The sequence below is a fragment of the Pempheris klunzingeri genome, chromosome 15 (assembly GCF_042242105.1).
Source record: "Pempheris klunzingeri isolate RE-2024b chromosome 15, fPemKlu1.hap1, whole genome shotgun sequence".
NCBI classification, from domain to species: Eukaryota; Metazoa; Chordata; class Actinopteri; order Acropomatiformes; family Pempheridae; genus Pempheris; species Pempheris klunzingeri.
In genome coordinates this window covers 1,046,515-1,067,734 of record NC_092026.1, presented here as the reverse complement: position 1 = coordinate 1,067,734, position 21,220 = coordinate 1,046,515, and the positions used below count along the sequence as shown (strand labels likewise).

At 45.3% G+C, this 21,220-nt stretch overlaps 1 protein-coding gene across 11 annotated transcripts in view; it reads left to right on the top strand.

The window, feature by feature from the left end:
* LOC139213735 (disks large homolog 1-like) overlaps nucleotides 1-21,220 on the top strand; it is a 112,212-nt gene that overhangs the window by 47,323 nt on the left and 43,669 nt on the right. For 7 of the 11 annotated variants that reach the window (XM_070844345.1, XM_070844344.1, XM_070844343.1 and 4 more), the window contains exon 4: nucleotides 12,541-12,705. In XM_070844345.1, the coding sequence (XP_070700446.1) occupies nucleotides 12,541-12,705 (165 nt within the window). Of the gene's footprint in view, nucleotides 1-12,540; nucleotides 12,706-16,348; nucleotides 16,499-21,220 lie in introns of all 11 variants that reach the window. The other 4 variants (XM_070844338.1, XM_070844337.1, XM_070844348.1 and 1 more) reach the window with 1 other exon arrangement.

The window sequence follows — 21,220 nt, the reverse complement described above, 5'->3', positions numbered from 1 at the left end:
GGTCCTCAGCAGAGTTTGTCGTGTCACTTGGGGGGGCGTGTGTGAGGTCACGGCGGGGGCGTCAGGGTCTGTTTGTTTATCAACATTCTTAAAAAGTGGAAATGGACACTGGAGTCTTGTGGAGAGAGACTGAACTTTAAGGAGAACTAAGGTTTCTCCTCCTGGTCCTCTGTGTCCACATCCTGGTGTGTGAGTGACTGGTAGGTAGTAAAAGTGTTGGAACTGGTCCAGTAGATCACCTCAGCCAGCAGACACCAAACGGGCTGCAATGGCTGCAACGTGATCCTTTGGGACAACTGCACCTGATCACAGTAGGTCCACTAAAAGAGCTTGTTTGATCCACTGACAGGCTCAGAGTGTTATTCTAAGTGTGTGACAGCATCATGGAAAGGATCCCTACAGAGAGAGACCTGGAAGATCCTTTTGGTTTAACCACAAACAGCACACACACCAGACTACATTCACTAAAACAGGGATTTTAGAGCTGCTGCCTCCATCAGTCAGAGTGTTTGTGTTACTGTGTGACACATTCACGCTTTTAAACACTAAAGTCACAGCAGCTAGACCAGCTACTCCTGTGTTCTGCAAGGTAAAAATAATGCTTTTGTCTGGTAGAGAGTCTGGGCAGTCAAATCTGTTACAGAGGAGTTGCTGCTTCGATGAGTTAGTTTGTGTGTGTCGTTGTGTGGCTTTGAAGGGCTAAAGGGTCGGTTCAGATCCAACATAATATTTCTGTAACACACAATAACACAAAGAAACCACCCGACTCAGGCAGCAGTAGACCAACAACTACAGTGTTCTTCAAGGTAAAATCCCTGTTTTAGTGAATGTAGTCTGGTGTGTGTGCAGAGAGCGATATAACGGCTGTTTGTGGTTAAACCAAAAGGATCTTCCAGGTCTCTCTCTGAAGAGTGATATAACTGCGGTTATGGAAAGGATCCCTACAGAGACACCAGACTCCATTGACAAAAACAGTGATTTTACCCCACAGAATGCAGGACTTTGAACTAATGAACTAACACTAACGTCACTCAACACCACAAACGATCAAAGCGGTGGAGGCAGCTGTGGACCAGCAGCTCGCGTACAGTAATCAGGATTAGGGCTGATTGATCCATTAATCTGACATCTTACGTTAGTATTAATTATTTGGTTTATGACATCTTCAAATTGTCTTTTTCTTAACCAAACTCTAAATTAAATCCATTTATTACCAGATAAGACAAAAAGTCCTCAGGTTGGAGAAGCTGAAACTGGAGGATGGGACTTGTGGCAGAAACTATTGCTGATGCTTCAGTTTTCCTCTCTGGCAGTTTTTTTGTGTGCTTGAGTTAAAATTGGCTCTTATTTTGATAGTGTTGTTTATTATTCTGTCCTACACTTCCCATAATGCACCTCAGTTGCTGGGTTTGTCGGGGTCTGTTTTATTCTAACTAAGGTGCTTTAAACAAAACCCTGGTGCCCCTGCTGTCTGTCTTTTGATTATTGAGCACAGTCCTTTAATCAGCTATCACAGCCTGGGTGTTTGTCAGTTTACCACAGTTGAAGGCAGCGTTTTCCACCAACCTCACGGTAAACCCTGACCGCTGATGCTCCATCACAGCAGCAACACTGCTGCAGAGGCAGCAGCAGCAGAAACATGTCCCTTCCTGCTGCTTTAAATAGATATTTTCTCAACTGACATCAAAAAATAAATAAATAAAAGAAGTACAGCAGGAATCAAACCTGTGTGGGTGAGACTGAGAAACGCTGCAGGGAAGTGAACGCACCACAGAGAAGAGAAACGACCCCCCACCCCCACCCCCACCCCCCCGGTCACACAGAGACACAGACGAGCTGAGAGTCAGAAAACATTTCATTCAAACCCTTAAAATGAACAAAATTTGAACCAGATTCTGTGCGTGTCAGTCGGCAGCTGAGGGGGGGGCCTGTTAACTCGCCGTCACCGAGCTGCTGTGTTTACCGTTTGTTTGACCTGACGCGGCACGATAGGCCGCCCCAGACGCCTCTCATCCCTGCCTCGCTGAACCGGCCAATCCGAGGCCGTGACCGCGACGGTGCTGGGCCGCGATTGGCCGGCCGGGAGCGTTGGTGGCAGGCTGGCATGCACGTGCATGTGTGGTCAACATGTGCTGTGCAGGGAAACACCGACGGACTAAAAGCGTGCCGACACATCCGACCTGCTGGCAGAGGAGTGCGGACGGGAGCCAAACCTCTAGTGTTTTTATCAGGTGTCAAACCAGACACAGACACCAGACTACGTTACTCTGAACCTGATTTTAACCTGAGCAACATGAGTGATGAGTATTTAATATCTGAGTATGATATTAATGGTTTAAACATGGTTATAGATGTGGATGGTCTTCCTGTCCTGTGTTTGTACTGTCTAAGATCTGTTTCAGACATTATGCAGGTTCATTCACAGAACACACCAGAGCTGCATCCATCAACTATCAGACTAAACACCAACTTTTTAAATAATCATTTAAAAAGTCTTTTAAAAACAAAAATAATCTAAATTCTCTGATTCCAGCTTGTTAAAGGTGAATATTTAGTGCTGTCTTTCCTCTGTGACAGTAAACTGATCGTCTTTGGCTTGTGGACAAAACGAGGCGTTGAGTACGTCACCTCGGGCTTCACCGAGCTAATTGATTAATGGATAATATGATCAACTGATTAATCAGACAATAATCGTTTGGCACGGAGACGTGTCCGTGTCAGTGAATGCATCATGATTCAAAGGATTAGAGTGTGTTTACAGGTTTAATTAAAATATGAGAGCAACAGAGTTCCCAGGGAACGTCTGGAAAGACATGGAAGTCTGTTCCAGACAGGGAGTTTAATAATCTATTGGGGCCAGTCTGGGAAAATCTGATTATTTTACACAGAAACTCCTGTTCTCTAAAATCCCTGTTTTAGTGAATGTAGTCTGGTGTGTGTGCTGTTTGTGGTTAAACCAAAAGGATCTTCCAGGTCTCTCTCTGTAGGGATCCTTTCCATGATGCTGTCACACACTTAGAATAACACTCTGAGCCTGTCAGTGGATCAAACAAGCTCTTTTAGTGGACCTACTGTGATCAGGTGCAGTTGTCCCAAAGGATCACATTGCAGCCCGTTTGGTGTCTGCTGGCTGAGGTGATCTACTGGACCAGTTCTGACTGAGGTGATCTACTGGACCAGTTCCAACACTTTTACTACCTGTTTGAGGGGGACACCAGAAGCTGTTAGACCTTTTATACCCTCTTTAGTCCTCTGACAGACTCCAGTGAAATGAGTTGAACGGAGTCGACCTTTTGCCCCTGACTCTGATTGGACGGCCTCTCAGCGCCGTAGGGAGGGGGGGGGTGGAGTTACAGTATCATGCAGAGTGCTGCGTTGACCTCTGAACCCTGAGGCACAGGACCCGCTCCGATTACTGCTGCCCGCTCTGCATGGATCAGGATCTGATTGGTATCTATTGTTAATCTGCGGGATTGGAAAAGGGACCCTTAAATCTCAGACCGGAGGTCACGTGGTCAGATGGGAACGCTCCCACGGCGCCTGTGATTAACCGCTCCGCTCTGACTTCAGCCTCGGTGACAGTTTGACCGCAGCTCGTCTAAATGAAGTCCCATTGATCGGCTGCCATCGACCGCTTTCACCACCACGCGCTCCATAGATCGTGCTGGAAGTTAGTCGGTGTGGAGCCGCGGAGCCTTCAGCTTATTAATGAACAGTTAGTGAAACATCCTGATCTGATGTGGCTGCTGCTTTATAATGTGGGTCATTTCATGTGTGAGGCCTTTAAAGCACAACCCACGTCTGATGGAGACCATTTATGGTCACAGAGCAGATTCACCCACGTCTGATGGAAAAACACCGACTGGTGGAGCCTCTCTGTCCTCTGATCACATCCCCCTCGTTAACGCTACTATTAGTGTGTCTCCCGGTCTCTGATTGGACAGTGCCGGTCTCTGATTGGACAGTGCCGGTCTCTGATTGGACAGTGCCAGTCTCTGATTGGACAGTGCCGGTCTCTGATTGGACAGTGCCGGTCTCTGATTGGACAGTGGGTGTTGCTGGTCTCTGATTGGACAGTGGGTGTTGCCGGTCTCTGATTGGACGGTCTGTTCTCTGTTGGTCATTGTGGATTAAAACTCTTCTGATCGTCTGATCGGTCCTCCTCCATTCTATCGATTAGCTTGATCTCTGTTGAGCTTATAGACTGTTTGGATCAAACGGCTCCTGACAGCCGAAGTTCAGCTTCTACCAATCAGAGGAAGTGTTTGTCAGGTTAGGCTGCAGCAGGTGGGGACAGGTGGGGACAGGTGGGGACAGGTGGGGACAGGTGGGGACAGGTGGGGACAGGTGGGGACAGGTGCTGTGACCACGTGACGTTCACCGTAAACTGGAAGGAACTGAATGAAATAACTCCGACAGGCTTTGTGTGGTTTTTAACAGACGAGAAAAAACATGGAGGACGTGAAGAATTTAATCCTCCAGTTAGACTGTAGTGGGATATTACTCCTCGCTTGGTTGTTCCCATCCTCTTCCTTGTGTTCCTCTTCATCACATCCGTGAATCATCCAGAAACCCTCCTCCTCCTCCTCCTCCTCCTCCTGAACATCCTGCTACATCCGCTCCGTGGTGATGCTCCTATTTATAGCAGCTTTTGGCAGGCAGGAGTCGGCTCTCTGCCTCCTCCTCCTCCTCCTCCTCCTCCTCGACAGCTCTCAGAGAGACGAGGAGGAGGAGGAGGAGGAGGAGGAGGAGGAGGAGGCAGACAGTGTCATCACTGGAAACCTCCTCTTTGCCTCCTACATCCACATTTCCATTTGCAGTGCTGCTGTCGTCCACAGTGAGTGGGCTCAGCGTCTCGCTCAAGGACGCTCTGACACCAAGCTGCTGAAGCTGCGGTGTGTTCACAGGACCGCCACAGCGTCGGCCACATCGGCGCCGCTCTCTCTCCACCGCTTCACATCAAAGTACACAGAAAAATACTGTGTTCCCACAGTAAGAGTACTACTATCACACTGAAGTACTGCGCTCCCACAGTAAGAGTACTACTATCACAGTGAAGTACTGCGCTCCCACAGTAAGAGTACTACTATCACAGTGAAGTACTGCGCCCCCACAGTAAAAGTACTACTATCACAGTGAAGTACTGCGCTCCCACAGTAAGAGTACTACTATCACAGTGAAGTACTGCGCTCCCACAGTAAGAGTACTACTATCACAGTGAAGTACTGCGCTCCCACAGTAAGAGTACTACTATCAAAGTGAAATACTGCGCTCCCACAGTAAGAGTACTACTATCACAGTGAAGTACTGCGCTCCCACAGTAAGAGTACTACTATCACAGTGAAATACTGCGCTCCCACAGTAAGAGTACTACTATCACAGTGAAGTACTGCGCTCCCACAGTAAGAGTACTACTATCACAGTGAAGTACTGCGCTCCCACAGTAAGAGTACTACTATCACAGTGAAGTACTGCGCTCCCACAGTAAAAGTACTACTATCACAGTGAAGTACTGCGCTCCCACAGTAAAAGTACTACTATCACAGTGAAGTTTAGAGCCTCAGAAGTAGACAGGGTTGGTCCGTGTGGACTGGGGCTGTGCGGCGCTGTGGCCCGCAGAGGGACTTGAACGTGTGACCTTACTGTTTTCAGCCACGTCCTGCTCTCAGGCAGCCGTCCTGGGCTTCTCTGTGTTTGTTTCTCCTCGGAGAGTCGTGACGGCTCGGCTCGCCCGCAGCCTCCTGATGCTTCTCCATCTGCCGCTCTGTGGTCATGCATCATTCGGACGGAGCTGCTGGTTGACGGGGGGGTTGTTGGGAGCAACAGTTACCTCAAAGCCACCTGAAGGTTTGAGGAGGCCGCTGTGGGGATGTGGAGCTCGAGAGATGCTCTTAACCTGGTAGGAACTGGTCCAGTAGATCAGAAGGCAGCCGAGAACAGGCGGTGAGCAGACTGTAATGTAATCCTTCAGGGAAGTCACACCTGATCAGAGAGCTTGTTTGATCCACTGACAGGCTCAGAGTGTTATTCTAAGTGTGTGACAGCATCATGGAAAGGATCCCTACAGAGAGAGACCTGGAAGATCCTTTTGGTTTAACCACAAACAGCACACACACCAGACTACATTCACTAAAACAGGGGTTTTAGAGAACAGGACACAGGAGCTGCTGCTCTGCTGCTGCCTCCATCAGTTAGTGTGTTTGTGTTATTGTGTGACTTTGGTGTTTTAAAGGGTTAATTCAGAACCAACACACTATCTGAATAATACACAGTAATACAAACACACTGACTGATGGAGGCAGCAGCAGAGCAGCAGCTCCTGTGTTCTGTTCTCTAAAATCCCTGTTTTAGTGAATGTAGTCTGGTGTGTGTGCTGTTTGTGGTTAAACCAAAAGGATCTTCCAGGTCTCTCTCTGTAGGGATCCTTTCCATGATGCTGTCACACACTTAGAATAACACTCTGAGCCTGTCAGTGGATCAAACAAGCTCTTTTAGTGGATCTACTGTGATCAGGTGCAGTTGTCCCAAAGGATCACGTTGCAGCCATTGCAGCCCGTTTGGTGTCTGCTGGCTGAGGTGATCTACTGGACCAGTTCTGACTGAGGTGATCTACTGGACCAGTTCCAACACTTTTACTACCTACCAGTTGTTTAAAAGAATGGCTCAGGTTTAAACTGGAGTTACCTTATAACAGGGGATGTGTTTTGTCTACATTGTCTGAATATGTTCACCTGGCATATTTATTCACTAGTGGGGATTTTTAGTGCAGGACAATAAGCCAAATGTATGTGTGTGACCCAAACCCATCTTCATGGACGTAGGAGCTCTAAAGTCCGTTGATATGTGACAGCGTTTTTTTTTTGCTGTTGCATCTGTTTTGTCACGTCATGTTTGCGTGGCGGCGGTGTGGCGTAATCAGCGGCCCGAACACCGCAGTAAGTTTGAAGCTGGTTACTGGGTTTGGCGGCGGCGTCCTCTTCCTCGGTTTCCCCTGGTGTCGGCAGCATGAGGAGAGGAAGGTCAGGTCCAGGCTCCAGAGCCTCGGAGTCCAGCTGAGGGACCATCAATAAATTACTGTTTGACTGACATAATCACTATAAACAATCAATACCTTCATGCTGAAAATTATGATTTAAAAAAATTATAGATTGATTCCACTTTCCTCATTTATTTTTACATAAATATTTCAATAAAAAATAATGGCATTTTTTCCAATATCAAATCAATACCAGAAATTATTAACAGGACACAGATCTTTATATCTTAAGTGCTTCTTGTTTCTTTATGAATATTTTCTGGAGAATTCATGTTGTATATCAGTATCTTCCATGGGACTCTAAATCCTTCTAAAGCCTTTGTCACATCACATACAAACTTTATTATAGGTCCTGGAAAAGTCCTGGAAAAGTTTTGAAATGTTGTCCATGGAAATATGTCAGAGTTTGGCCCAGTGGTCCAGTCTGAAGTCTTTTCTCACTCATTCTGCTTTAGTGGCTTCTGGAACCTTCTAGCTGAGGTTGGACACATTTTAGGGACATGAAGAAGAAGAAGGTCCTCCAAGAAACGACGTCACCAGAAGAAGAAGCAGCAGCGTTCAGAGCTCAGAGGGTCAAACTGAGAGCCTCTGATGGACAGTATTAACGCAGCGCTGCTCCTCGTTAACACCGTCCAGCTGAACCCCGTCAGTGTAATCTGACTTCCTGTTTTAATCTGCGGCCCCTGACATGAGTGGAATCCTCCCTGTGATAAAATAATTAATTAAAGCCGGAGGGTTTTTGTGGATGATTACTGCCGACGCCGCTCACATCTGTACCGGCTTCAACGTTTAGTTTAGTAATTTTTTTTCCCACAAATCTACAAAACAAAATGTTTCATTTACTAGCAGTGATGGAATAACAACACAGACAGGAGTTAACTGTCAGGATTATCTGCCCCACACAAGACAATAGAAATAATAAATAAAAACACTATGAACTTTATTTCCCTCAGAACAGTTTAAGACGATGTTTAAAAATGAAATCCAGCATTATGTCGTGTTTTCTCCGTATGTGGCGCTGATACCTAACGTGGGTGTAAAGTCCGTCATGGAGGACGTCTAAAAGTTCAAAAGTTGTCCGTGTGTCCGTCTGTGATCGCAGCGTCGGTCCTCGGTCGAACTCCTCCGTCGAAGTTCAATCAGTTCTTTGTCGTTTCTCTTTTTCAACACAAAACCATTAAAAAACATTTAGTGCAGCGTCTATAAAGGTCAACGGTGGAATAAATGAATATGGGTCAGAAACAGTTACGAGGCAGCGCAGAATAAAATAAAATAAAAAATAAAATGGCATCATTAAAAGCAAGTGCACATGCTGAGGTAAAGCTTCAGAGACACAGACATTGAGTGGCTGTTCCTGAGCTCTCGACCAGCACTCCCGCTCCTGTAGTACAGGATCAACAGCACGGCCGGATCTTTTTCGGAACGCCTCCCTCCGCTGCAGCGAAAACATGAACGAAATGTTTGAACCATGTTTTCCTCTGAAGCGCTGGTGTTAACTGGGCAGAAAGAGTTATTTAAAGAGACGGTGCAGCCTGTGAGAGTCAAACCCAGCCGCACATCAGGAAATGTTCTGGAGGAAAATGAGTCAGACATCCTCCAATAACATGATTGACGGCATGTGATTAACTGGAGCTCTGCTGCTGCTGCCTGAACAGTTCAGAGCCGAACTCACCGGCGCTTTGATTCTAGAGCTGCTGGTGTTTAACCTGAGGGATTCTTTTATTGCGTGTAGATACACAGAACCAATTAGACCGTCCTCATCAAACTGGATCATCTGTGCAGCAGGAAGGTGCAAATAGTTTTCAAACCGGTGCCACATGACCAGAGAAAACAGATAAAAGTGTGGTTGTTATTCCCTTTTGCTCAAATGGTAGAAAACCTACAACACCCAGAATGCACTGCACCGCTGCATTTCCTCTGGACTGTTTTCAGTTTTTTTTTTCCTGCCTCTGATTGGTTATGTTTAGACATGCCTCTCCTCTGATTGGTCAGTGAGCAGGTAGCCCCGCCCCCCTCTTCCTGGTGTATCTTCCTCTAAATGGACCATAATCTACTAAATGAACGTCCTGCTGTGCTGAAGAAGACAGTAAACCAGAGACTGAGAGCAGAAACTCATCAGGAAGGAATGTCCACTCACATTTTGGGTGAAAGAAAGTTTTCCACAGGAGAGAAAAAATGGCTGTAATGGCTTCATCCGATCCGATTTAGTTCCACTAAAAGTCTTCTATAACCTTTAAACACAACTAAGTCATGTACAGCTGTTACATCGCTCTCTTCAAAGACACCAGACTCCATTGAAAAAACACAGTAATTTTAAACAGCTTATTTGTGTAATTGTGTATTTTAATGGATTAGTTTGGATCCAACACAATATTTAACTCAGGCTGACTGATGGAGGCAGCAGCTCTAAAATCCCTGTTTTAGTGAATGTAGTCTGGTGTGTGTGCTGTTTGTGGTTAAACCAAAAGGATCTTCCAGGTCTCTCTCTGTACCTCTCAGACATTTAGAAACCAAATTGGGACATTTTTCAAGTTTCTTTAAACACAGATGTTGGAGCTACCACCTCATTGATTAATCAGTTATTAAAACCCGTGGATCTTTAGTGGATGGGCTCAGCTGATCTGATGCGGTGTGGAGGCGTCATGAGCTGTCAGACGTGCGAACAAAGTGTGCAGACCTCCGTCCTGTTCTCTGATGAGTCTGACGTGAAAAGGAGCTTAAACTGGCACAGATTAGTGTGTGTGATAACAAACTGGTTGTTTCTTCCTTGCTGGCGCTCGTGTAGTTTCTGTCTGACAGCGACGGCGTTCTGTGTGAGACTGAAGGTATTTCTGGCCTGTGTGAACACGCCGTTCCCCCAGAGACGGCTCGCCCTGCCTCGTCTCTGCAGCTGAATGTGGAGGAGGTTCCGCTGACCGCAGCCCGAGCCTCGCCGGGTTCTCCACTCGATCCCGATTACGGTTCTTTATTTCTTGAGAATCAGGAGGAGGATCTGGAGCTGTTCAGAGGGCGTTAATAGGAAGGTGTGATTTCTCTGTAACAAGCGTCGGGCTGCTTTCTCACAGTGTGTGGGCCTCACATCGCACTCAGCAGCTGTTAATGATAGCACACTTCAGAAGATCATTTAGACTCATTTTAATGTGTTTTCACTGCTCAGAGGTAGAGCGGCTAGGCACGACCAACAGGAGGCCATATTTAGGGCTGTTTTGACAGTTTGAGAAATGAACTCTGTAAATAATGAACCGGCAAAGATCTTTATGCTGCATCTAAAACTACAGGCTGGCTTGTTATTTAGTCCTTAAAACAGCCTGAGATATATGTTTTTTAGTCTGTCCCAAATCTCAGTATGAAACCAACAGGATGTGAAGTGCAGACGACGCCGGCTTAAATATCCCACAATGCACTGCGTTAGTGACATCAAGAGCAACAACACAACAGATGATGGCAGACGGCGACCAGAGCGGCTCCGACGTGAAGTTAAAAAGGTTTAGTTTAAGTGTCGGGTTTCATTTTGCTGGGTGACACATGTTTAAAATGAGTTTGAGGTTTGGGTTTCCATGGTTACACGTCTCCAACTGGTGAGGAGGATGTCAGGAAGTGCCGTGATGATGGAGGAGCTTCAGATATGGGAAAAAATGGCCAATGGCTGTTTTAGCCCCCGCTGGTGAACAGGACAGAACGACGGGCAGATGATTCCTTTTTAAATGTGAAAAAATAGTTTGAGGTTGAGAAACTAGTGTTCTGTCGGTGCCTGATCCTGACTGTGATTGGTGGACATGTATTGGTCGTACTTGATCCTCCAGGTTGGAGCTTTACGAGCGCTCTTCCCATCATGACGGATGAGTTCACAGCAGACCGAGGAGCTTCAGACTGTCCACTTGTTTGTTCACGTTCACACCTCTGAATCTGTAAGCGTTCGCCGTGCCTCCGCCTCGCTGGCAGCCGCTGTCGTCCTTCGTGAATTAACCAACTGTTCAATCAGTGGGCTGGCAGCTCTCGGCCTCTCAGCCTGATGAATGGAGATGTTGCCCTTCACACGCTGTTTGTTGGCTCGGTGCAGACTGCTCTATCAAAATGGCACTGACGTCTTCCCTCTGGAGGAAAACAGAATGCAGAATCTTTAGATAAACATGGTGTGATCCCACTAGACACGAGATAACACTGAAGGACGTTTACATGGACCGTGAGTCCAGGTTTCTGATCATCTTTGACTTTGACTCTGGTCTTTCTAACCCTGGGTCCTGGTGTCTAAATGACTGCTGGCTGAGGTGATCTACTGGACCAGTTCCAACACTTTTAGCACCTACCAGTCACTCAGACACCAGGATGTGGACAGAGAGAGCCCAGGCTTAGAAACACCACAGTTCTCTGTTAACTTCCAGGACGTTTCCTTCCTCCTGTGCTCAGCAGTGGACTTGAAGGTGTCCATCACTCAGCCCGAGTCCTGTTATGTAACCGCCGTGGTGCAGGACAGTCGAGTCAGTCACCTGTCAACATGATCGTCTCTCCTCTCAAAGCCAGAAAACAGATGAGTAAGACTCAAAGGTCTGACTCATCAAGATGTGAAGGCTGCTGCAGACTGAAGTCTGTCGGTCCACAGAGACGCCCAGAAGAGATGTGTGTCCGCCTTAAGGGGCACTTATACCTGCCACTAAATATTTTATAGAGTTTTCCCCATTCCAACTCTTTCTCTAAATGATCTCCTCAAACATAGAACCTCTCCTGGATAATTTACCCAAGCACCACTATCAATTATTATTTATTTAAGTATTTTCCTGTCAGTGTTAGTGGATGGGTCCATTAGACTACATTACCCATGAGCCTCTGGAGCAGAAGCCAGTCACTGATAATCCACCAGTAAATTGATTTTACTTCAGTTTTCCCAGCAGAGTTTATCGCTCCAGGATTATTTTTTGGTGAAATGCACCTTGGGAGTTGTAGTTCTCCGTCAAAGTTTTTATGTCCGCAGGCTTCTTGTAGCTGTGACCTTTTATTGAAGTAGCAGATATTTTCTAACAGTTGGTATTTTGTGCTGATGATTCAGACCTGAGGAGCTCCGGCTGTGAGTCACCTGGAAAACAAGCAGAAGTGAAACACAGCAGCACAGTACACAGTACTTTTACTACTGATACTACAACTACAGGAGGCCCAGAGTACTGCAGTACTTTTACTACTGATAGTACAACTACAGGAGGCCCAGAGTACTGCAGTACTTTTACTACATGAGGCTGAGAATACTTGTGTACTTTTACTACATTTAGTTTTAATACTTGTGTATTTTAACCTGAGCAGGATTTTGAATGCAGAACATGTAAAGCAGTATTTGTACACTGTGGTACTTGTACTGTAGTACTGGATCAAAGTACTACCTCCGTGCAGGTAATTGGTGCTCCAGCCTTCAGGTTTGTGTCGCGGCCGCCTGTCAGACGGCGTTCGGGACATTAACCCCCATACGTTCTGCTCCGTTGTCTGACCGACTTCTTCTTCTTCTTCGTGTGTTTCAGAAGTACAGGCACCACGATGAGGACTCGTCCCCCCAGGACCAGAGCTCCCCACAGCTCACGGAGGACGCTGGGGGGGCGGAGCTGGTCCAGGTAGCAGAGAAGAACCTGTCCCAGATCGAGAACGTGCACGGATACGTCACCCATGCCCACATCTCCCCCATGAAGGTAGGAGACGGCGGCGGCTCCATTTCCTGTCTCTGCCTCTCTGTTCGTCTCTCTGTGTTCATCACCGGCCTCGCTGGCCCTGTGGCTGCTCATCACAACACGTCACTCATTTAAAAATGGCAAAAGACACAATCATAATAAGCAGCAGTGTCTTAATGAGCTATAGAAGATGGAAAGTTTGCGCTGCTGGCCAATTAACTCAGCTGTAGCTAATTATTCAAATGTATTAATGTTGACGTCAATGGGGAACTGCAATTTGGTGAAAGCAAACAAGGCTGCAAGTTACAGTACCAGACTCCCTTGAAAAATGTAGGAATTTTAGCTTTCAGTTAGTGCTGAATGAAATTAGGCATCACTTTGTCATCATGATTTTATTTCAGTATTATCAAGTAATTTTAATTATACTGAATATTTAGATTAATTAATCCGAACATCACTAAAAAAAGCAGTAATTTTGTGTTTTTTGAATGTTATTGAGTAATATTGAGTATACCACTAATGTTATATCTTCATAGATGTGAAAATAACAAGGCTGTCAGTTACAGTACCAGACTCCCTTGACAAATTGGTGAATTTTAGTTTCTAGTCTCTGATGGGTGGAATTTATGTATATCTATAAAAGGCTCTCTGACAGCCCTGTAAATAGTGTTAAAACATCCAATAATTACAAACATCTACAGTATGATGATGATAATATTGAGAATAGTGAAGCTGAGAGTCCTTCAGATGCCAGTGAGGTCAAACCTTTCTATCTGTTTCATTGTCTCTGTTCATGTTCATGAATATTTACAGTTTCATGTAAATTTCTGTCTCTCTCTCTCTCTCTCACACACACACACACACACACACACACACACACACACACACACACACACACACACACACTCAGAGGGAGGATGAGGGTTGTTGCTTGTCTGTGTTGCCTCCATGTGGTTCATTAACACATTGAAGCTGTTTTGAAGCTCCTACCTGTACATGTTCATGCTCATCATACCTGTCCCCTGTCATGGTGCCATCTCTCTCTCTCTCACACACACACTCACACACACTCACACACTCACACACTCACACACACACACACACACACACACACACACACACACACACACACACACACACACACACACACACACACACACACACACACACACACACACAAAGCGGCCAAATTCCTCCAGTCAAGTTTTTGCCCCCCCAGGAAGTAAATACTGACATGGATGTGAAGATGGTAAAACCACCACCAGACTACATTCACTAAAACAGGGATTTTAGCTCACTGTAAACTCAACCTGGAGAATTTGGCGGCGTCCCAGTCGGTCACATGACTCCCCTTCCTGTTCACGCCGTCCTCCATGCTTCCTCTGTGAGCTGCTGTGTGTGTGTGTGTGTGTGTGTGTGTGTCGTAGTCACTGTTTGTGTGTCACATCAGTGGAAACCGTTTCTGATTTCACTCCTTTATCGTCCACTGGAAGCGCTTTAATATCACCTGTAGGCTGAGCAGGTGAGAGCCAGCCTGGTTGCTAAGAGTTGCATGCTGGGTAATTTGAGTAATTAGCATAATGAGCTAATTAATCACCAAAAACTGGAAATGACAATAATTTTACCTCTAGTTAACCTAGAAAGGTGATCTCACAGTCTAAACCCGTTTGTGTTGTCCAGAAATGCTTCAATTACCGTTCCTCATTAGCATAATTAGCATAAAGTCAATAAAAAATGAGGGAAGAACCAGGACATTTGTGGTGCTAGTCGACATTAAAAGGTGGTCGTAGAGTCAAAGTGTCTTTGTTCCGTCCAGTTAATGAGGCCAAAAGCATTAATTAGCTTTATTTGTGCTTTTCTGTCCATTTCCAAACATTGTAAGAGATCAGTGCAGTGCTATAAACCTATCCAGGTGCATTATGGGAGGTTTAGGATCCAGAGTTTGAGGAGTTTGACCCGTAGGGAGACTAAAAGTGAAAAACGAACCAGGAAGCAGAAGCATCTCTGAACCCCAACGCCAAACGTCTCTGTGCTGGGAGTCGATGAATCCGATCTGCAGATTAGCTGAGATGTGATATTTCTCAGGGGTTTAAACATTTTCACGCTGCTGTGGTCATGGTAACGGAGTCCATGCGATCAGATTAACGGAGGGTAAACAGGACTGATGTGTTCAGGCCGCTCGGCTCTGTGGAGCTGCGCTGCCGCCGTGTGGCGGAGACACGAACTCACACGCTGCATTTAAAGAAGTCAGTGAGGGAACGAACACGAGCACTTTTCCTGCTCCTACTTGTGCTCCTCTACGTCTCAGAGGGACTAGAGTGTCTTATCTGATCTAGAAGATAACAGCTGAATATTTCTGCTAATTAAAAAAAGTAGTAATTCTGTGGTTTTGAATGTTACTGAGTAATACTAAGTATGCCAAGTATATCTTCATACATGTGGAAATAAACAGATCGAAGTTACAGTACCAGACTCCCTTGAAAAAGTCATGAATTTTAGCTTTCAGTCTCTGCTGGATTGGATTTACCTTTCAATGTTTGGACCTGATTATGTTTCAGTATTATTGGGTAATATTAACTATACCATCATGTGTGAAGTCTCACATTTCTTAATATTTGGTCTTTAAAAGGCCCAAAATTATGGTATTAAAGCGTGTGGTGTGGATCTGGTTCAGCAGCCACAGACCGACCTGGACCGTCCAATCACAGCCTCCGCGGCTCTCCAGGACTCTGATAGCGCCGTCAGCTATCAGCTCGTCTGTCTGTGTTACATCCCATCGGATCCGTCGCTTCAAGCCTCGCTCTTCCTCCTCTTCCTCCTCGTCCACCCTGTCTTCTCTCTCAGTCTGTCTGTTGATCCCTCATTCAGCCTCCACACTCTGCCTTTACACTGCTGAAGTTTCCTCTGAACTCTGATTCCTGTCTTTCTGTCCCAAAGCTTCCTCTTCAGACTCACTTATTTTATCAAAGCTGGAACTGGATCCCACAGCAGAGTTTTAGGGCCACATTTAGAGGTCATTATATCAGGAGAGCAGCAGGTTTTCTTTGACTTTAGGTTTACAAATAAATGATTTAGTCTTTTAGCACATTAGCAGGTCAAAGAAAGAACAAGCTGGTCGACTATTGATTATTTATTCTCATGAAATTATGACTTTATTCTCATAGTATTACAACTTCATTTTTGAAATGTGAAGTATTTGGACTTCTATTAATATCACAGCTGATAATGTGATGACTTTCTTGTCATTATGTTACATCATGTTACTCTCTGAAAATGTATTCTTATCCCTCTCTGAGCCTGATGTCTGTTCTAAAGTGGTGGTTACAGATGAAGTGTGGTGTTATATTCACTAAGTCAGATGTAGAGCACTAGCCCACCTGTGAAGCTTCACTCCTGCCACTGAACTTATAACATGATTAATTTTACAAAGGTTCATCCTGTACAGAGGGTAGTGACAGTGAAGTCTGTACTGGCCAGACCAGCTTACTACAAATGTTTCACTCTAGAGACAGGAAGTAAGTTAGCGTAGCCCCGCCCCCCCCACCTGTATCTGCTCTGGACTCTCTGCCTCTCCGTCTCACCTCTGTCTCTCTCCTGCTTTGCCTTTTTGCTGTATTTTGACCTCTCCGAGACTCCGTCTTTCCTCCCCTCCTGTATCCTGTAGGTAGCGTCTCTGGAGTGCATCTTTGACGGGTCCTCCGCGTTAGGACAGCACCTCCCGGAGCTCCCCTCCCCCACGTCCTCCACCCTCTATCCCCACGGCGAGGACAGCCCCCTCCCCTCCTGCTCCTCCAACCCCTACCCCCCAATCCAGGTAAACCCCGTTGTCATGGCAACCCAAACTTCTAGAAGGGAAAATAAAATCAGTTTTCAGACGGTGATTTTTTTGTTTGTTTACATCTCATGATATTTCCACCCATTTTGAAAGAAAAGTGTATCGTCCCGTTCATGTACGACCTTCACGTTTCACACCTGCTGTCCCGTCTGTCAGTCCACCTTAAAACACACTGCTTAAGGTGGTTTTTTACTGTGTTTGGATCATGGAAGTGTTGCTGGTATTGAAGGCGTGTTTGAGATTCAGGATGTGGTCACCTTAGCTTAGCATCTGTCCAAAGCTAAAAACTAAGCTCACGTTTTATCCCCTTTGTTTCATCAGCACACAAACAGAAATATAACAACCACATTTGGGGGTTTTAGGGGAAGTTAAAGGTGGAGTCTGCGATAATCCAATACACACTGATAAATTCAGAGAATACCTCCTCGCGGTCCGCTAGCTGTGTGAACGGTGAATGTTTCCTTTAAGGAGATCCGTGATGTTTTCCATAAGTTTAGTGTTTTAATGTGGAGACCACTGGTTAACAGAGTGATCATGGTGGTTGAGTTGGTTTCCTCAGGTCTGCTGGTCTGTTTGTCTGTTTGTCAGCAGCATGACGGACAAACTGCCGGCCCAATTTTAATGCAGCTTGGTGGAAGAGTGCAGAACTAAACATACAACATAAGTTTTTGACAATATTGTCATAGCTTTGGAAATATTTAGCAGTTGCCTTTGCAGATTTGTTGACCAAAAAAACCCTGAAGCTTAAATCCTGGATGAATTATGAGAGACACAGTCAAACTTGGTGGTTTGTAGCCATTGTTGTCAACTGAATTATCTTTTTTCACTGACGTTCATGTTCCTCTCAGGATGAACTGTAATAACTTTATTGATCCTCTGACTTTTCCTCTTGCGCCACCATCAGGTCAACATGTTTGTGTGTCCAGTGCTTTGGTTTGTGATCAAATTACTGCAGAACTAAAGACTGATCAGTTTCAGCTGGTAGATGTTGGCATTAGGGATGGGCTGATTTTTCAATATTTGAATATTTGTTAAAGTCAAATAATTCATGTGACTATCGTCTTTTTTGAAAAACACATTTTCCTTCCTTTTTACCTGAGCTTGGTAGTTTGCCTGTTTGGAGCAGTAGAAGGATGCAGGGCGTTTGTTCGTGCCCACACAGTCCCATTTCATCCAGTCAATCTTCCTGTTGACTGACATTAGCGTTAGCTAGTTAGCGTAGGGTTAGCGTAGCTCTGATCCCGGCTCTCTCTCCTCTCCTCCCGCTGTGGGGGGAGGATGGCAGCAATTGACTCAATGTCTGCTTTAATCCAGATGCGTTATTCAAATGTGTAATTCTGCCATAAGTACAATGTGTTTCGACAAAAAAATGGCCGATAACCGATTAAAAATAACAATGCAGGAAAGTTTGATCTGGCAGCAGTGGGGGCAATATTAGAATAATCTTTGAATAGTTCACAGTGACCATCAAATAATACTTTTGTTTGAAATGCACATCCCTAGTTAGCATGCTAACATGCTAAAGAAAGACGCTGATGTTGGTAAACACAGCTGAAGTATGCTAGTGTCGTCACTGTTAGCATGTTTAGTAGTTAGTGTCTCCTAGCTGCTCGTGGAGATCTGGGCTCCAGTGTTCAGAAACAGCAGCTCATGTTTGAAGCTCATTTACACTCTTCACCTGTTGTGAAATGACTGTAGGTGTCACATAACTCTGAGCTGTTCACTGATTTGCTGTAGTTGGACTTCACGTCAGACTAAACACAGCAGCTGGTCGGCGGTTTTATCTCTGAGCAGGACCTCCACACCGTCATGTCGCTGGTGAAATCACCCGCTGTGACGATCAGGTTTCTGCTAACGGTGACACTCTTTGGTGGAGAAATCTCCACATCCTGCTCCTCTTCATTGTTTCCTCCACGTTTGATGCGCGGCAGCCGCCCGTCCCCGACCTGACGTCAGCAGGCAGCTATCTCCAACACCTCCACCGCGATAACGCCATGAATGGATCCTCACATCCCCACAAAGCCACCGAAGGCTGGGAGGACGTACTGTACACTCCTTTTTTTATTATTCTTTCATTTTTTCATCTCTCCTCCTTCGCCTCTCGCTCGCTCGCTCTCCTCAGCAGCGCCATGGCAACACAGGAGATGAATGGCGACAAAGAAAATCCTGACGGCAGGAAAATGGAGGAGGAGGAGGAGGAGGAGAAGAGGGGGGTTTGAACCTGCAGAGAAGGACAAGGGCAGATTTAGTGAGGCTTTCTTTAACAGGGTGGAGGGGGGGTAGTAAAATGCAGAGTAGCTGGCCTCCTGTTCGCCCCAGCAACAAAAAGATTTACAGCAGCTCTGGTGGATATTTATCACCAAGACAAAGGACTCGGAGGCCATGAAATGACTTGTCACTAATGCTTCTTCTTCATCGTCTCATCTCTGCTACACTTCATTCCCAGCTGTAGCAAAGCATGCTGGGAGGGAGGACAGGCCAGCTCTATTTATAGCCAGCAATTCCAGTCAGTCCTGGAATTTCAGGGCAGTCATTGAATGTTAGGGGTGTTTATTCCAGGCAGGGAAAGTCAGCAAATATCAGGGAAACTTAAAAACCACAGAATGTGTTTTCTTCTTTCACACTTTAGCTTCGGGGCAGTTTTCAGACGGATGGACTGCAGTCATTTTCAGAAACAAATGCCTTGGACTTCACTGCACAAGACTGATTACCTCCCATCCCCTTTTACCTTCAGCTGTCTTTTGAAAAACAGTTTCGTAGATAAAAGAAGCCATCACAGTGTTGGGAAAGTTTCCCTGAATATACTGTTAGTCCAAGGATGAGACCATCTTTGAACCCCCATTACATTAAGTGAAACATGAAATTCATCCATTAAGACATAAATCCAACATTTCCTTTGCTCGTCCAAATCAGTCACGCAGCCATACGCCCTCTTGTCAGACTCTGAACAATCAGAAAGATTGTTTTAGCTGTTTTATAGCTTTTTACACCTTGATAGATGATACAATCTCCTGTTGTCAAAAACATTGTGAGACACTTAATTATTAGTAATTTATTTCCTCCCTTGCAGTAAAACACCTGTTGGTGATTGATTAAGAGTCTATTAGTCTAGTACGTTTAATGTTGCTGTGCACATCTGTAAACTGACGGGAAGAACATCACTCACCTATTGATATTAAAGCTACAAACATCCCTGAACAGAACGCTCTTAATGTAAGAGGAGCTCCACGTCTCACTTTTTCAAACTTACAAATGAATATATTACCTCATATTTTGGCTTGTACAGTAGTAGTAATAATAAGAATACTGCTTTATTGCACCTTTCATACACAAATTAAAGCTCAAAGTGCTTTTACAAAGGGGCAACAACTGAAAGAAAATAAAAAGTCCATGGAAACATTAATATTTACATTTGACATTTTGTTTCAGAAATAACTGGAAACCAGTCGCAGACTTTAGAACATGAGTAATCTGAGCTGTGTTTGTTCCAGGTAGCAGCGATCCCTGGCCGATTTCTAAACTAGTGCACTGCAGTGGTCAAGCCTACTTGTAATTACAGCATGCGCAAATATCTCTCTGGGTGGAAAGTACAAGTTATCGTTGATTCAGATAAGGAAACTCTCCCAACAAAACCCCTTAGATAGTGTCGTAAAGTTTGTCATTTGGGACTTAAAACTGGGATCTCTGTTTTGTCCTGATTCAGTTTTTGTTTGTCCATAAATTGGAGTGAAAAATGCAGTTTTAAAGGGAGTAAAGGGGCCTCTGGTCATCAGGATCAACACCTATGTAGAGCTCGGTGTCATCTGCATAGTGATTGAAGATCAAAACGCTTCCTCAGGATTGCGACGCCTCGTGCTGACATGTAAAGGTGGAAAAGTAGTGGAGCCAGGACAGAGCCCTGTGGCGCTGCATGTGGGATGTTCAGAAGTGTTTGAAGCTTTCACCACGAAGGGAAGCTTTGTCAAGATGAATATTTGTATTTAGAGTCTCAGTTTGAATAGCTGCCTTTCACTGACGCTTTGTTTTATTAGAGCATCCTGCTCCCTGAACTCTATGAAAGAACAGCGTGAACAAATGAAAACATACATATGAATACAAGTACAAAGAATTCATAACCTTGAAACAAACAAAAGGAAAAAGTGAATTAATAAAACTAAATTAAGAAAAACAATCCAAAAGTTGAAGCCCTCGGCTACAATCACAAACAAATTATTTATTAATTTCTAAATCTTGTTTTTAATGTTATTTTTTAATTTTAATTATTATGAGTTATCCTGCTTTAACGAACAGTACCAGCTCTCTAACGAACGTCTCCCCTCCACTGAATCAGCTGTCGCTCCTCACATCCCACTTCGCCACGCCGTCCGTCCCCGCCGTGATAACTCAGCGTTTTGCAGGCGTGAGTGTCCCCTGCTGACTCGTGTTCAGAAAGTGACTCAAAGTGTGAGGACTGAAGTGGGACAGAGGTCAGCAGGACCAAACCCACAGCGGGAGGACGAGGAGGAGGAGGAGGAGGAGGAGGAGGAGGAGGAGGAGGAGGAGGAGGAGGAGGAAGGAGCTGCGTGAGGTTTTCAGACTGCAGAGAGAGAAGAGATCAGAGGACTAATTTCCTCCCTGCCTGCGCTCTTTAAACACACACTCTCTCTCTCACACACACACACACACACACACCCCCGTCTCCCCGTCCTCTCGTCAGCCCTG